Source organism: Siniperca chuatsi, linkage group LG4 (assembly GCF_020085105.1).
Source record: "Siniperca chuatsi isolate FFG_IHB_CAS linkage group LG4, ASM2008510v1, whole genome shotgun sequence".
In the NCBI taxonomy this organism is placed as follows: Eukaryota; Metazoa; Chordata; class Actinopteri; order Centrarchiformes; family Sinipercidae; genus Siniperca; species Siniperca chuatsi.
This window is the reverse complement of record NC_058045.1, coordinates 17,044,818-17,063,502: the sequence shown is the minus strand read 5'-3', so window position 1 is coordinate 17,063,502 and position 18,685 is coordinate 17,044,818. Positions and strand designations below refer to the sequence as shown.

The window sequence follows — 18,685 nt, the reverse complement described above, 5'->3', positions numbered from 1 at the left end:
CTAATTTATAATGCAAAAATACGATACAGACTCCAGAATTACTGTACTCATGAAAATGGATGGAAGCAGGACCCAGCGTAAACTGCTGTGCAGCACAATGTGAAACCAGCTACAGAATTCCAGCTGTGCATTCAGCCAAAAAAAAAAAAAAGAATGGTATGATGAAACATGTGACTTATAAAAGCTAAATATCTATCTAAAATACATTTATAATATTAATAACATAGAGACACACATGACTAGCTGAATAGATGTCCACCACTTGTGAAATCATGGTAGGATATAGGGTCAGTGCTTTAGGTGATTAACTCACAGGTTCTTCCTAATGCAGATAGTTTGCATGAATTTAACATGGATGATTTACAGAATATCAAAAAGTGATGGCCTGCTCAGGGAAGAATCAACATCTATCTGTATCTGTTATATGTTGTATAGATGTAGCTGGTGTGAAGACTGGAAAGTGCTCCCATTGTACTGTGTGTACGTTTTCTGGGTAAGAAGGAGAGTTGAGCAATATCAGCAAGACAGCTGTTATATCTATGCAGAATGAGTATTGATTAGTTGTGTCATGCAAAAAGATGAGTATCTTGTTTCTATGGCTGCCAAAGTTAAATCCCATTGGTTACCTTTAAGTGGTCTGATGGCAGATCCTCAGGTAGGGTTTTTGGGAAAAGGAGTGAAGAGCTGGTTGATGTAACTACACCCTGATGTAAGGAGTAATTGGTGCACCCAAGATTCCATACAGGCAAATTTGGAAGTGCTTTCAGTATAGTAATTGATTCATACCAGGCTACATGGTTACTGCAAGTAACTGTTATGAAAATGCACTATTTTGTCAACAGAGAAAAAGATTTGTGATTATAGATTGTGGCAAAATCTGGTTGGTTACTGAAAGAGTATACACCCATATCAGCTGATTAGAGAGAGAGAGAGAGATGTGAATAAATGGAATGAAAGGCATAAAAAGTCTTCCTGATTGAACTTACACTCAGCTTCATTTAAACTATGAGTCTATGTGTCTCAATTTACATTTTCATATTTAGCAACATAACTATTTCAGACATAAATACTATTTCTATTCTATTTCTATTCTATTTTTATGCTGATGACACACCGCTATATGTCCCTGTTAAATCCAAAAGAAGTTCTCAAGAAGTAGTTTGTAGTATTTAAGTTTTTCTTTTTGGGAACCTAGGCCTACACTAATAAGAAGTCAAAGTAAGTTGTGGGAAACTCAGAAATGTCCTCATTAGTGGTCACTAAATTGAAGGTAATCCATGCTACCTTATAATCAAGTACTAATACTAAATGATCATTTAGCATTTAGGAACTCTAGCATCCATATTATAATATGTATGGTAGTTCTAACTAAAATAGCGTCCTGATTAATAGAATGTATATGTATCCTATGAAGTCATATTATGGCATATTTTGATGTGACACATATAAGATGTGGATTCAGTGTGAGTTGTTTCTGTTTCATAAACCAGAAAATAATTCTGAAATGTTGCAGATCTTGCTCTTCAATTGTCTGCAGTCCTGCTAATCTGGGTTGTGCTTTAGTACTCTCTATCAGACAAAGAGACAGCTGGCAGTTCATAATCTGTTAGGACAAAAGTTTGAAAATGCATTCTTTTCTTAATCTCATTTTCCTTATCTCTTTTAATCTAATTCCTTCACCGCAATATGTAAATCCAATTTTGCTGCTTTCATTGTCAGTGTGAGGACACATTGTTTTGCTTCATAAATCAACTTCATCTTTTCTGCTGCCATAATTTGGATTCTGTTCTGCTGATTCATTGTTTATCTCTTTTCAAAAAAGGACGATGAGTAAATAGTGGAATAAGATGTAGGGATTCCTTATCCGAAGGATAGTTATTCACAAATCCAAACTGTTCAGCATATTTTCTAGTTGGTCATATTATTGATGGAATTTCACCTTGAAAAAAATTGTACACAAGTGTGTACCATAAATATTCCTGGAAATGTTCACTTTTATTATATCTCTCTTCTGACAGGGTCAGCAGAACATGCAAGCAGAAGCCTCATATTGTACCGTGGATTGTATCATAGTCAGTTGTTTAGTGCAAGGCTTTAATTTCTAACAAACGGAAGCTGCCATAATGGGATGTGATTTTCAGCCTGGTGTGTGATCCCTGTCACATTTGCCTGGTCCCCTGCATGAAAACACATTCTTTCTCCACCCTCAGGCTTTGGCGGCTTGGAATTTGAATTTTGTAATTGAAGAATTAATGGAGTCAGTAATCAAGCAATTAATCAGTAGTTACAGTAATAGCCTGCTCGTTCTTAAGTGAAGGGCTTTCTGTTGCAGATTAGGCTGTGTGTTGAACATACTGTATAGATGCAGAAAATACTGTGATCCCACAACAGCATTTATGTATCTGATTTATTCTATTCTGTTCAGAAATCAGCTGTCATGCTAATGATGTTTCATTATTTGTGCATGTCAGCACATTAAAGTCTTCATCTGCATTATTTGCCAGATCAACACTGAAAAGACAAAGTATTCTAGTCTATTTACAGCAACCCTTATCCAGTTTTAAATGGCATACACCATTTTCAAATTTTGTTAATTTGTATTCTGAACTCAGTGTCAGTGACAATTGACTCACTGACAAATAACGTTTATTTTTGATTACCTTATCTAAATATGACGGCTGTTTCACTTTATTCATCAAACACATCCCAAGAGAACCTTTGTCTTTTAGAGCTCATATAATTTTAGAGCTCATATAATTACTTATTATTATTATTTAGAGATTCAAACTTATTTGTGTGACAGTCTGACTTTTCTTTATGACAAATTTTGAGATTTACTGTAGCTATTTGTAGCTCAACAACACATATGCCACTGTTTATCACTCATTTCACTGCAGGTTGTAATTCTAGTTCTTTATATGCGAAGTTCACATTTCTTCTTGACGTTCACATTGATTGTCTGAACGTGCTCCAGTTTCCTCCCACATTCAAAAACATTCAGGTCAGGTAGATTGGAGACTATAAATGTTTCGCTTTATCTGTGTTAGCTCTGTGACTCACTTCCGACCTTCCCAGAGTGTTTACATGTCTTTCACTTAGAGATGAAAAACAATCCAGCTTTCTATGACAGTGATGAAAAATAATATATAAGAATGAATTCTGACAACTATATGATAACAAAAATGTTGTTGAGACTGTCATTGCACTACTCAAATAGTGATGATGTTGTTATGCCCATCTCAGCATTTGCATACAACAGTAAGTATATGTATTAGGTAGTGAACACTGCAGCTATAATCTAGTCTTTAACAATAAATTGATGAAAATATATTTACACTGAAGCTATGTAATTAGCATGTTAGTAGTGTAACAAGCTATCTCTTAATGGATCTGTATTTCCACAGGAGGGCTAGATATTTACATTTAATATTTGAACCCCTCTCTAAATTTGTTGTAGAATGTAATTATTCTCTCCTGTCTTTATATGACTCTCAGCCAAAAGAGGTATCTGCTGCGATTTTAATTCAACCATGTTGATTCAACCATGCACCATCTCAATAATATAGATGTACTATATGGTCTGTATGGTGTTCACTTGTAGTGATTTATGATTGATTAAGACTGCTTTGCTGTCTTTGTGAATTAAATTATTGTTACCAGGGTCATTCTACGTATATGTATATTATGTATTCAGGTCATTTTTAAAACTCACTATTTAAATTGCACTTTATGGTGAAAGTTTTTATTACTAGCTTTACTTTCACAAGTTGCAGTTTTTCTTTGCTGTCTCATGTTTCTAATATATGAATGGCACCTTTTTTAACCATTTTTCACTGCACAACCATGAACATCTATCAAGAATACTGGTATTATTGAGTAGAAAACAGGAATATAACATACACTGAATCAATTAAATAAACGGAATTTAGTCACACTCCGTGGCTGCCATAGCACCATCTCTTTTGCACACAGTAAATTTTAATCAAAGAATACATTGTTTGTATTTCCACAGTTTCATCTGGCATGATTCATAAAGAGTTACACAAACAAATTCCCCGGGCCCATTTTGGCTTGCTTGTTTGACATTCCAGTCACATACGTGCCTTTGAGGAACTGTGACTTGTAATCAGACGTTTCCAGATATCTCGACTCGATTGAAGGACTGGTGGGTGGCGAGCTTTCTTATTATTTATGTCCCCCCAGTCTCAAATATAAATCACACAACACAGCAGTCATAGCTGCTTTTCTTCCCTCCCCTCCTCCTTCTGCAGAGATACAGCACATAAGTCGGCGGCTTCATTGTGATTTTATTTTATGTGACTAAGATTAAGAGTGTGAGGAGGACAGTGCACCCAGAAACAGAAACAGATATAAGGCACAGCATCAAGGTTGCATGCATGTGTGTTTGAGTGTATGTGTATGTGTGATTATTAGTGGCTGCAACAGATAGACAAACCTAAATATCTTTCAGTGAAAACCCTCAAATTTGAATTATTAAAATTATTTCAGTGGTAATGATTAGAAGTGACACGAGAAATATGCATTACAGCTGTGCATTCAATTATCTAATGTATCTCTTCTCTCCTCTGTCTCTCATTTCATTCCAGTGAGCCCAAATCCTCTTTCCAAAGAGTGGAAGACCAGTAAATGAATTATGAATGTTAAACAAGATGACCTCCTCTCAGCAGCAGCAGATGATGCGAGGTCCTAGGTGGAACCGGGCCTTGTCCGACCCTTTGTTTGTGCTGCTTCTGGCCCTCCAGCTGCTGGTGGTGGCAGGGCTGGTACGTGCTCAGACGTGCCCCTCTGTCTGCTCCTGTAGTAACCAGTTCAGCAAAGTCATCTGCACCCGGCGAGGCCTGCGGGATGTCCCTGATGGCATCTCTACCAACACACGCTACCTGAATTTGCAAGAAAATCTCATTCAAGTCATAAAGGTGGACAGCTTCAAGCACCTAAGACATCTGGAGATCCTGCAGCTTAGCAAAAACCACATACGCAAAATTGAGCTGGGAGCCTTCAATGGACTGGCCAGCCTCAATACCTTGGAGCTTTTTGATAATCGCCTCACCACTATCCCAAACGGGGCATTTGAGTACCTGTCCAAACTAAAGGAGCTTTGGCTGAGGAATAACCCCATAGAGAGCATTCCCTCCTATGCTTTCAACAGAGTGCCCTCATTACGGCGGTTGGACCTTGGGGAGCTCAAACGGCTCTCCTACATATCTGAGGGGGCCTTTGAAGGGCTGAGCAATCTGCGCTACTTAAATCTGGGAATGTGCAATCTGAGGGAAATTCCCAACCTTATTCCCCTGGTGAAGCTGGATGAACTGGAGATGTCAGGGAACCAGCTATCTGTCATCCGACCTGGCTCTTTTAAAGGGCTCATTCATTTGCAGAAGCTATGGATGATGCATGCCCAGATCCAGACCATAGAAAGGAACTCTTTTGATGACCTGCAGTCACTAGTGGAGCTCAATCTAGCCCATAACAACCTTACCCTATTGCCCCATGATCTCTTCACTCCTTTACATCACCTGGAGAGGGTGCACCTGCACCACAACCCGTGGAATTGTAACTGTGACATCCTCTGGCTAAGCTGGTGGCTTAAGGAGATGGTACCAGCAAACACCAGCTGCTGTGCCCGCTGCAGCTCACCATCCCACCATAAGGGACGATACATTGGCGAGCTGGACCAGAACTACTTTCACTGTTATGCTCCTGTTATTGTGGAGCCTCCTGCAGACCTAAATGTGACAGAGGGAAGCGCTGCAGAGTTGAAATGCAGAGCCAGCTCCTTGACCTCAGTAAGCTGGATTACACCCAATGGTTCCATCATGACACACGGTGCATACAAGGTCAGAATCTCTGTGCTGAATGACGGCACTCTGAACTTCACCAATGTTACCATGCAGGACACAGGCACATATACATGTATGGTCAGTAATTCTGCGGGTAACACGACAGCATCTGCCACGCTCAATGTGTCCTCTACAGAGAACAGCAGCTTCAGCTACTTCACCACAGTGACAGTGGAGACCATAGAAACGCCACATAATGAAGGCTTCACAACTACTGTGCAACAGAAGGTGGGCCCCACCCCCTCTGCTGGTATGTGGGAGTCTGTTTCACCCACGTCTACAACTACCACCACAGTTCGGACCCCACTTTCCACCCGTGCCACAGAGAAGACTTACACAATCCCTGTCACGGAGCTGGGTGGGGAGGGCTCACTGAACGGCTTGGATGAGGTAATGAAGACGACCAAGATCATCATTGGCTGCTTTGTTGCAATCACACTCATGGCAGCTGTCATGCTGATCATCTTCTACAAGATGCGCAAACAGCACCACCAGCAGAACCACCACGCACCCACACGCACCATTGAGATCATAAATGTGGACGAGGACTGTGTAACGGGAGGCCCGGGCATGGAGGGCCACCTGACTCTGCCTCCTCTTGAGCACGAGCACCTCAACCACTATAACACCTATAAGACTGCATACAACCATGCCTCCACTATCAACTCCATACACAGCTCAGCGCACGAACCTTTGCTAATCCGGGCCAGCTCAAAAGACAATGTACAAGAGACCCAAATCTAATACTTTTTTTCAAAATGAGACATTATAAAACTGATGGAATTACATAAAGACATTACTGACTGGACATTACTGACAACTGGTTGCGAGGACTGTGGCTCAAACATAGAGGTTTGGAAACACGGTGTGTTTAGCAAATCAGTGACTGGTGATGTTTATTCAATGACTTTGGGAATTAGGGTATGTCTACTGTTTCAAAAAGTGTCTTTACAAAACAGAAGTTATTTATTTAAGAAAAAAGCTATTGTGGTTAAATCAAGAGAAAACTGTATTCTGCAATTATTTTTTCAGCACTTATTTCATGTTTATTTTTTTCCTTCCTCTCATTTCACGGGATTGGTTTACTAATATGCTTTCAAACTCTGTTTGAAGACTTCTGTTGAAGAAAAACTCCTGAAGCAAATTATTGTTCTTTTTTGGTAAACTGCAGACTTTAGATCAGATGAGATAGTAACCTCATTTTCCCCAGGTATCAAAGGAATCTAGAGCACATTAGTGAAGTTCTCCAGCTGTGGATTAAGTGATGAAATCTTTTGTGACCATCTGTAACTGAGATGAGTTAAACACTTGTTCATTATTTTACAGTGAGTGACAGAACTGTCAGTGATGAAATTTGATCATAATTCACTGTTAATTATATCTGTCATATACATATTAGGCATTCTGCTCTGTCATCAATGGACTGAGGATCTTAAATGAGGGGAATATGCCCTGCATTCTGCTATTGTAAAAGTTGAGGCTCACTATCAGAAGTGCATTTTAGTTAAATTAAATTCTATTGATTAACTATGAAAGAAACTTACATTTGTCTTTGTGTTTCTAATGTATATACAAAATATAATTTTAGCCCTAATCTCCACTTGTTTTGACTCAAGTTCCCAGCTTCTCTGAGATATCTTCTATTTATCATAGAGGACATTCCATTAATTGCATTAAGACCCATTTAGATTCTGAAGGTCATAATACAGGACCAGCATTAATGGGTACTTTAGAATCAGCATAATTGTGATTGAAAAAATAGGGAAAGATGTAAAGATCAGAACTCTTCTTCTGGAATAAGTCCACTGCCTTCCAATGTATCATGGTCTCACCTTTACCGTAAGGTGCTTTGTACTGTTTCATATCAAGATAATTCCTTTGAAGCCACCTTTTTCATGCTGAGACCCCTTACCTCATCTGCAGTACTGCAGGACTGAGTGCTGTCAGAAGCAGATTGACAAGCTGAAGAAAGAGCATAAACCCTTTATACAGCTGTCTGAGGACATTGCCTGTCATCCGTGTGCCAGATTTCCACATGGGCAGTGCCTGGCAGCCCCAGATTCACACCTTGCCCCTGCCAAACACAGGACTTGGCCCTGAGCGGCAGGGCTTATGCTGCGAGAGGCTTTAGAGGTGAATGTGTGGGATCGGGCATCAACCAGATGTTTGGGTTGCACCTGCCTCTCTCCCTCTCCCTTAGCGACAACACAATTTCCATTTTAATTGATATGCCAATGGGCTTTGGATGGACAGAGCTCTGCAGGCGCCCATACCCTGGAAACCATTTCAAAGTCCCCAATGTGAAAAATGGTGCCGGGCCCCATAAATGCAGCGGTTAGGCAGACATTTGTCAGCTCCAGCACTTATGGAGATGCCCCAGGTTTATTTTTAGCAAATAAGTGCAGTTTTTGCTCCCTAACAGTAAAATATGAGAAGGTGAGGCCACTGTCATGCTTAGTTTAGTTTTGTGTTTTCATTATATCAAGGTGTTACAATAAGTAATTATATAAGGAGAATTACTCGTAAAAACTACTGTTACAGATAGTTGCATGTACTTTCTGTGGAGTCACCATGCACACCACTAACCTTAATGCTGGAAGTGGTACTCGAATTTCACAGTATGTTGTGAGTTCCAAACACTCATCTTCTATAGGCTAGAAAGGTGTATGTGAAAAGTATATGATTTGCCATTTTAAAAAGAGTAGATGGTGTGATCAGCTTGGATTCACGGTGGTTACAGTGGATTCCAATGGTGGCAATGGTGGTTTTCACATCAGAAATAAAGTATTAACACATCCACAGAAACTTCTCAAACTACTCCTGCTGCGTAATCAACATTGTTACCGTCCAACTGTATGCTCAGTTTGTTTCAAACTGTCACATTTCACCATTTGGTTAAACACTATCAAGCTGAAGATGAAGATGAAGATGTTCATAGGTCCATTCATGTTATAGCGCCCACCTCCTGGCCTTCCATTGGTCAAAACCACTCTAAATTATACTAGCTAGCTCACTATCCCACATTTGAGAATAAAGACAAGTTAACAAAATGTCATCAGCGGGACATAACTATTAACCTTTTCCAACCACCTTTAAAGTCTACTTGGAGTGAGTGCTTTCAACTCAAAAGACCTATTTTAACCTAAAAGACAAATAGGCTACTTCCCATAGCTTAATGCTTCAGCTTTTTTTCAAGTAGAGAGAATAAATAAGATACAGTAGCAGTTCATCTGAGTAACCCTTGACTAGAATATGAAAAGAGAATTAAATGAAACAACAAGATAATAATCTAAAGCCCTATTCGCACAGGATTAGTATTACCTGGGGTCCTCCTGTGATACGTAGTACAATAATTGCATAGATTATATATGTTGATAACCTGTCTGTCATGTCTGTAATTGGTTAAATAAAAACTCTACAGCAAATTACCTTCCATATTTCACCTAATACAGAAGCTCATTTGATAAAAATAGTCCTGTGTGAAACGGCATCATTTTATTTAGTTTTTTATGTACATTTGTCCTCCTCTTACAGGTTAAGTATTATGGAGGCTGCAGTGGATATTATTAATGGGAGCTTTGATACCATTTTGGATGCAAATGCAAGAGGTTATTGTATCTACTTAGTATGGAGACCTGCTGTATGTTTCAAAATAATTTGATAAGATAATTCTGGAGATTTGTTCAGTAAATTTGATTGAAACACATTTTTATTTATTCACTTTGAATGTGCTGCACACAACAGATTAGATTCCTAAATAATATGAGGTCCCCAAGTAATTTTAGTCCAGACTGAATGAGATGATTGATTACTCCATATCATGCTTTTTTCATCACCCAGACACTATTTATCCCATAATTACACTTCTGTGGAGTTTGGCACATTTTTAAACCATAGAATGACCTGGGTGTGTGTCATTTAATCTGTATTTGAGTTCCTAGTGGTGGGATGTGGATCACAGTTCTACTCAGTTTACATAAGAGAGTGTAACCAACTTCCCTTTTTGCCTTTAGTTGGAGGTAAATTGTCTGAAAACTTAAATCGTAAATTTGTTGCATTTTAGTCAAGCTGTCTCATGTATGTAAGATATCTAAATATTTTTGGTCAATATGATTTTTTTCACATTCTTTTCTTTTTTTCTGAGATTGAATGCTGTTCTAGTGGTAGATTTATATAAAAAATACATTTTGAGAATAAAACAAAACAAAAACAAAATTTTATAAATTTTGATTTTACATGTGCCAACAATCTGTTCTAAAAGTGAAAAAGAGAAACATGATGTAAACGAATGAGAGATTGATTTTCATGTAAGCATTCTTTCATGACCTTTAAAGATATGGAGATCGATTATAGAGACCAGAGTTTGTAGTTCATACACAAAATATGGTTAAAATAAACTATTGTTGTTTTTCTGTATTGTCTGATTGTTGTTTTCATCATGTGCCAGAGATATACTGTTGATAGATAGTTATAGAGATTTAACAGTGGAACATTGGAAGGCTCATTTTTAAGAGACAAAGCTGTAGTTGAGGTCATTGTCTTTTTTCACCTCCATTCACACGCTTTTTTACTTTACTTTTTAATTATCTGTAATGCCAATATTGATCAAAATTATGATAACTCTTTTAAACCTATAATTTATTTATTCCAATTGACTATATTATTAAATTTTATTATAATGACTTATTTATGACTGTTTCCATTCATCATAAATATTAGGGGGAAAAAATAAGGATGTTTGAGGGAGTAATTCCATCTTTATATACCTATTTTTAATACATGGCTGTCATGCTTCACAACAGCATTTTAGAAAATGTAGATTAATGGTAACGATGCAATCATAATGCCTTTTTAACATGGATATAGCCATACAATCTAAAGCAGACGGTCCTCCCCAAAAATACGGCCATATAGGTCGTCTGTGCAAGCAGCTTATTATGACCCATATTTATGTTTATTGTATGAGGACGTGTTGATCTAAAGCGTTGTTACATGGCATCAGTATAAAACCAGAATCAGTTCAGCAAGTACAATAAAATTACAGATAAACATTATACTATTTTGTTGGCTTATGGAGAGCTAATAAAATTGTATTAGTAAACATCATGTGATGTGGATCTTATCCTGAGCAGATTCCAGCACAAGACAAACAAGATGATTACACTTTTAGTTAATTTCTCCATCATTATCATTCATGAGCTATTGTTCCATTTGGTAATTGGCCAAATGAAATAAGATTGCGATCATCATGTGATCAAGTCATATCAGAAAGCACAAGCCAAGAGTAAACATTTGGACCCAAGAGTGACGACATCCCCTTTGGGCCAATCAGTACCAAGTAAACAATGGTTGAAGCTGTGGATTGATCAGTGGATTGCAAAATGTCTAACAGTCTGAGAAATAATAAATTATAGTGAATCCATTGTCTGTGCCCCTGTTTTATGAGGGACAATAAACCAACATTTAAGTTTGAATACATTTAAAAAATGTCTCCCCTCTTGAGAGCAGACCAATATATATAATAATAATAATAATAATAATAATAATAATAATAATAATAAAACTTTATTTATAGGGCACTTATCAAAACAAAGTACAAAGTGCTTCACAACAAGAGAAATAAAATATCACAGTGAATGACGAAATATAAAGAAACAAAATACATAAAATACACAAAAGCAATAAAATAAAGAGCCAGTTCAGGTAAAATCAGGATATGCTTTCAGATAAAAATGTGTTTTGAGAAGAGACTTAAACAAAGACACTGATGGAACAGGAACAGACAGGAGACCCTTACCCGAAGATCTCAAACTACGTGAAGGCTCATAAGGGATTACAAGGTCTAACATATAGTCTGGAGCCAGGCCATGAAGAGCCTTAAAAGTAATCAACAAGATCTTAAAATCAATCCTAAAACAAACAGGGAGCCAATGTAAAGAGGCTAAAACAGGTGTTATGTGGTCGTACTTCTTGGTCCTGGTTAACAGCCTAGCAGCTGAGTTTTGTACAGTCTGCAGTCGTGTCACTTGATTAAGACAAGTGAACAGGCTGTTACAATAATCAAGGCAAGAGGAGATAAAAGCATGTACAACAGTTTCTGCATCACTAAGATTTAAAATACATCGGCTTTTTGCAGTGTTTCTGAGGTGATAAAAACATGATTGGACAAGCTTAGTGATATGTTGCACAAAACATAAATTGTTATCAAACAGGACACCAAGATTTCTTGTAACAGGCTTGATATGTTGTAACAAGGATTTCAGTTTTATTTGAGTTGAGCTGAAGAAAATTTATCGACATCCAATTTTTAATGTCAGACAGGCAGTCCTGCAGAGAACTCAGCATACTAAGGTCAGTGGGCTTGACAGGGAGGTACAACTGTGTGTCATCCGCATAACAATGAAAAGAAATCCCATGTCTGCGGATTACATCGCCCAAAGGAAGCATGTATAAGGAGAACAGTATTGGTCCCAGAATTGAACCTTGAGGCACACCGTACTTGATATGGGAAAAGGATGACATGAAGTTGTTAATACTGACACAGAATTTCCTATTGGACAGATAAGATGAGAACCAGTCTAGTGCAGTGCCAGATATGCCCACCCAGTGCCTCAGTCTATCTAAAAGAATGCCATGATCAATTGTGTCAAAGGCAGCACTTAAGTCCAACAGCACAAGAATTGAGCACATGTCTGCGTCTGCATTCATTAAAAGGTCATTAGTGACTTTGAGAAGGGCTGTCTCAGTGCTGTGGTGCTGACGAAAGCCAGATAGGAACATTTGAAAGGTCTTATTGTTTTCCACAGCAGCAAGAAGCTGCTTAGATACAAGTTTTTCGAGAATCTTCTAAATAAAAGGCAATTTGGAGATTGGGCGATAGTTATCCAGGAGGGTGGGATCAAGCCCAAGTTTTTTTAGGACTGGCTGGACACAAGCAGTTTTAAAGTAATCTGGGATGCAACCAGTAGACAGCGAGCTGTTAAAAATAATTAGTAAAAGGGGCGCAATACAATCCATAACTTCCAGTGAAAACCTAGTTGGGATTTTGTCCAGAGGGCTGGCGGATACTCTCATGAGCGACATGATGTCTGCGAGTTCAGGCAGCATAACAGCAGAAAAATTGCTCAAAGAATCCCTGAGCGGGTGATCCACATCTAAAAAGGCAGGGTTGGGGGTGATATCAGATCTTATTAACTCCACCTTTCCAGCAATGTGCAAAACAATCTTTTCACAATCAGCATCACAATCAGCAGGGGCACAAGGAGAGGCAGGGTTAACTAACTGAGCCACAGTCTTAAATAGGAATCTGGGGTTGTACTGATGGGCAGAAATAAGTGCAGAGAAATGACATGTTCTTTCATCCTTCATCATCCTATTATAAATGCGTAATAACTCTTTCATGGCCACACAGTGGACCTGGAGACCTGATTTCTTCCATCTGCGTTCTGCTCTTCTGCATTTCCTTTTACAGCTTTGAAAACAGTCATTTAACCATGGCTGTTTTCTAGTCTTTGGGTTTGGTCTATTTTTCAGAGGAGCTATGAGATCTAAGGTTGAAGAACACAGGTAGTTAAAATAATCAACCAAATCGTTGGTGTTGGAGGAATCGGGAAACACATTCCCAGGAAAATTGAACACTGTACAGAATTTTGAAGCACTATGCTCATTAAGGACGCGTGTGTACTTAGAGCGGGATAATTCAGTACTAGCAGCCTGTAATTCACAGTTAAAAACAATGCATAGGTGATCAGATACAAACATGTCCCTGATTTCCACAGATGGGGTTTTCAGGCCCAGACTAAAGACTAGGTCTAAGGTGTGGCCACGGGAATGAGTTTGGCCACAAACATGTTGTTGAAGGTTAAAAGAGTTAGTGATATTTAAAAAATCAGCAGCAACATGAATATTAAAATCACCACAAAGAAGAATTCTGTCATAATTAAAAAACAAGACTGGATAAAAACTCAGGGAGTTCCAACAAGAAGAAGCCAGCTGGTTTAGGGGGGCGATAAATAATAGCAAATGTGACTGGGAGGGGGCCACCAAGTTTAAACATGAGCACTTCAAAGGAGGAAAAATCATTGCAAGCTATGAGGTTACACTTTAAATGCTTCCTATAGACAGTAACAAGGCCACCACCACGGCCACAAACCCTAGGGCGGCCAAAGCAGTCATAATCTGGAGGGCACAATTCAGCCAGCTGACTGTGATCACCAGGACGTAACCACGATTGAGTTAAAAACATAAAATCTAAATCAGTAGAAGAGATAAATTCATTTAAAATAAACATTTTGTTAGAGAGGGATCTTACATTGAGAAGAGCCATCTTAAAAAGTCAGCGTGTGACCGCATTAACGAAGCAGATATTCCTTACTATGGAATCTCAAACGATCAGTGTAGTTGGGGGGATGAGAGGAGGCAGAATCGATGATCGTGGAGACTGCTGACTTCCATCAGCCGTTCCTGGGATTGTGGCCAGGGACTGCTGCGGCGAGGGGGCGGCGTCCTCCAGAGGTGTTCTCTTCCATCTCAGGACTATTGAGCCCTCCAGAGCTTCTCCTGATCACGGCCTCTTTCAGTAACTTGCGACGAGAGGAGGAGGAAGACTTGACCGCTGGAAAAAGGGAGCGTCCCTCCAGTGGAGGAAAGTCCTGCATATCCAGGATGTCAAACCTGTTGGCCAGCGGGATGTCCCGATGAAGGTGGAGGAGGCAGGCGCTTTGCACCATGTCTGTCCTTACAGGCTACAGTCCAGTGCTCCAGTTGGCGTGGAGTCGAACTCACCGGAGCCCTCTCACCACCCCCGCCGACGAGTGACTGTGCATCCACTGGGGCTCGGCAAGGAGTAGAAATGGCAATTGCTTAGGGCTTTGCACCCATGAGGAGCCATGGATCTTCAGGCTTAGTTGAAATGGCTTCATGATCTGGGGCGCCAGTGATGATGGAGCCGAGCCACGGAAGAGTGGGATCATTGTCCAGTGCTGGAGTGGAGCAGTCAGGGGAGTGAGAAGGGATGGTCGCAGTCCGGTTGCCGCAGCCAGAGGAGCTGAGGACTGCAAGGTGTTTTGCCTGGGCCGTGGCGACAGGGGAGAACTCCAGGATGAGCTTGTCTTTTTCTCTGAGCTCGGCTTCCAGACAGGCAATACTTTTCTTCAGGTTTGAGACGGTAAGGTGACACGATCCACAGTCATCATTTAGTCCGTGAGAGTGCTTCAAAGCTTAAAGTCCTTGGTAAAAGCGACTGGTTAGCCTAGCCACGGGGCTAAAAAACAAACATAGCTAAGCTAGCAGCAGTAGAGGTACTCCGGTAAACCATGTCGAGTTGCAGCCAGCTTAAAATCACTTAAGATCCACACGTCCGATGACTGAAAACTTTTACCAAGTTAAAACATATAGGTAAAACAATGGCCAGGAAAACAGTGTAGCGTAGAAAACTTGGCTTAAAAACTTGATAAAATGTCAATTTATGATGGTTTAAGACGAAGCGACGTCTAGCGACGCTTCTGCCGGGTACACAAAAACACTGACACATGCGCAGTGAGGCAGTGATATCACTGTCATGTGACACTGAATACTGTACAGCTAATCCAAGTGAAGTTGTAAAGCAGATCTTATCTTGATATTTGCTAAATGATTTGTTATTATTCAATAACCTGAAGCAGCTTCAACTGAGGCTTCATGCTCATCTATATCATCTGGACTGACAGTCAAATTGTTTACTTTATACTTGCAGTCCCCATCCTGTTCTTTTATTTTCTTCCATCCAAGCACTTAAGACCAGTAAGGAGCAAAAAGGATGTGATATATAGATCCAATGGTAGAAGTATTTAGATCATAAATAACAGAAAATCAAATGTAATGTGAAAAGGTTGTTCATAGTGACAAACCCACTGAGAATCATCACCCAACTCTACAGCTGTACAGATTTTTAGCTCATTATTTTGGGCCTGCAGTTTTACAGTATGATTGATTCATAAATATGGGCATATAAACATGCATGCAGTACATAGGCTATATTAGGAACTAATATAGCTTTCAGGTACCACACCAGTCAATCAACCAAGTAATCAATCCATCATAAATGTATCAGAATCAGAATCAGAAATACTTATGCCCGAGGGGAAACTCTTTTGCTACAGCAGCTCACTATCACGTCAGTGCACACAGGAATAGAAGTACTAGGCAAAAAAATATATAATACACTATAATACAGGTCAGAAAATAAATTAAGTACCAATGGCATTCAACTGGCCAACCTTTACTCAGCCTCATCCATGTTGTCACCGTTCTTCATTTTGCATATTTGTGAGAGAGTTAGTGTGTGAGAAAGAGAAAAGAGGCTGAAGCAAATTATTTTTTGCTTTTGTTTTCATAACAGGAGGCTTTAATTAGATGTCTCCATCAGGGGTAAAGCTGGTGCGCTGGCAGCATCAGTCAAACCAAGTATAAATATAAAAAGGTATGTGCGAAATGGGAATACAAAGCTGTTAACATCAATACCATAATTGAAGTGAGGAGAGTATCCTGCATGAAACATTTTTTTTTAAATGAACCTACTTAGAAATACATCTGTTATCAGATATATTAACCAGCAGCTACTAATTGAAAACACTACAAAACATGCTGTCACCTCATATTGAAAATTAATGTGTTTGTTGTATAATCCTAGAATGAAACAGTATATTTCTGCATCATAATTTATCTCTGATAAGAGCCCTACTTTGTACTATAACATTGTATAGACCCTACGTACTTTTGGCAACAAGATGCACAACATATCTACTACCTGTTAAACTAAGTTAAAAGTTTGCTTTTAAATAACTATTAATCCTTCTCATCCAACCTCTTCATCTTTATTGCACCTATGTGTCAGCCGATCATAAACAAGCTAAAGCATGCGGTCTACTCCTTCAGGAAAAACTGCATTACAATGTATAATGCCAACTGGTCTGCTCTTTCAAGTGGTTTTCATTATAGTTGCCTATTCAAAAGACAGCCCAGGGCCTGTTCCACTGGCTCCTCACTAATGCACCATTAAACTCCTTATTTTCTTGTTTATTCTGCTCCTGAGGCTCAGGTAAATTAATGGGTGCTTTATGCCGATGTACTGTTTGGTATGCTAGTATTTTTTATGTGTATAATATTTGAATTTAGAAAGAAAACTGTGAAGAAAAAGTATGTCACTGACAGAAAAGGTTGAGGAGTAGTTTGCTATTTAGTTAGTTGTTTCCTCTGTTCACATCCTGGTATGGACTTGTGCATTCAAGCACTGCATTTCACACAAACAAACATAGTTGCATAAATGTCTAGCTGGAATGTGACCCGAGATGTGACCATGAAATACATTTTAATGTATTTAATATGTTTTAAGTTATGTATATATATATATACATAACTTAAAACATATAAATAAAACTATCAAACTATCTGTAGTTCTGTAGTACAGCATGCTGGAGATAGTGACATCAGTTTAAAGCAGGTTAGTAAGTAAGTAAGTAAAGCTTTATTTGTATAGCACTTTTTAAAACACACACTTACAAAGTGCTTCACACACATATGCGGCACATATAAATGAATAAATAAATAAATAAAGATATATTACAATACAAAACACAGCACAAAACCGAACTGAAACAACCAAAACATAAGACAGGGATGGAGATCTATAAAAAGGTCTATAAAGACTTAAGGAGGATTAGAACATATTCAAGGGTCTCATTTGAAAATATTTAATGATCACTGCAAAAAGCTGCCTAACTATCTTACCCAAAGTTGTACTCAAACTGCTGCCATAAAGTCAAAATCTTTTTTTAGGCTCAAAGGACAAACATTGTCTCTTTTAGCAATGGCTAAATGACTATCTATGGAGCAAGGAGCAGGTACAGATACATATGAAAGTTTAGCCCCAAATATATAATTAGAATTAAAATCACTTAGAATTGTAAATAAGGCAGCTTGTGTGGACAGAGAGAACAAAACTCACACGAGACCAGAATGTTTTTTGGTAAGCTTTTTAAGCTCTAGATTCATAAACATCTAAGCCAAAACCTAAAAAAGATAGAAAAAGCGGCATTTTTATGTTTAATTTATTTGATGATGTGCCCTTATTGACAGCCTCCTCTGCCCTGGGACCTCAAGCAGCCAGAGGCCCTGAGATGACAGTTCCTCTTTCAAGGTCAGTAGCTGCCCTTTTCCTTCAGATACTGCATCATGAACAGACAAGCTCAAAATAAGATCAAAGAAAAGTGTGTTCTACATCATCAGGGCAGACCATCCTCACCAAAAAGACGTCGTCTGTGCAAGCATATTATGACCCATATTTACGTTTATTGTTAGGCGGCAACCTCTAGTAGCCATAGAAATTATGATGGGAGCAAAGGAGTAAGTCAGGTGAGTATAAAGAGCGACAAAGTCTGCATAAGGAGGTGGGTAGGTGGGTGGATGAGTCAAATACAGGACTTTCACCCAGGAGTCAGTTGTCCCGTGTGAAACCAAAAGTCAGCGCTGACTTATTTTAACTTAGGTATGTAAGTTAAGTTACATTAGTAAGTTATGTTAGTAAGTCACATTAGTGAGTCATGTGACGTAACTTAACTTATATACGGAACTGGTGAATGCTCCTGCAGCTTAGGAACAGACCGCTGCAGCACAGGCTCAGTGGATTACTGCAGCTCCGGGAAAGGTGACTGCTGCAGCTCATGTGACGTACGGCACTAAACTTACGTAGTTTACATACTTATTTTAACCCAAACCATGATCTTTGCCTAAACCTCACCAAGTAGTTTTGGTCATTGTTGCTAACTCCTTTCCAATGCAAGTAGCTA

At 38.9% G+C, this 18,685-nt stretch overlaps 1 protein-coding gene across 4 annotated transcripts in view; it reads left to right on the top strand.

Moving 5' to 3' along the window:
- Positions 1-10,275, top strand: part of lrrc4ca (leucine rich repeat containing 4C, genome duplicate a) — a 170,785-nt gene extending 160,510 nt beyond the window's left edge. For all 4 annotated transcript variants that reach the window (XM_044193821.1, XM_044193822.1, XM_044193819.1 and 1 more), the window contains one exon: positions 4,608-10,275. In XM_044193821.1, the coding sequence (XP_044049756.1) occupies positions 4,659-6,605 (1,947 nt within the window). In that variant the 5' untranslated portion in view covers positions 4,608-4,658 and the 3' untranslated portion in view covers positions 6,606-10,275. The remainder of the gene's footprint in view (positions 1-4,607) is intronic.
- Positions 10,276-18,685: the final 8,410 nt, after the last annotated feature.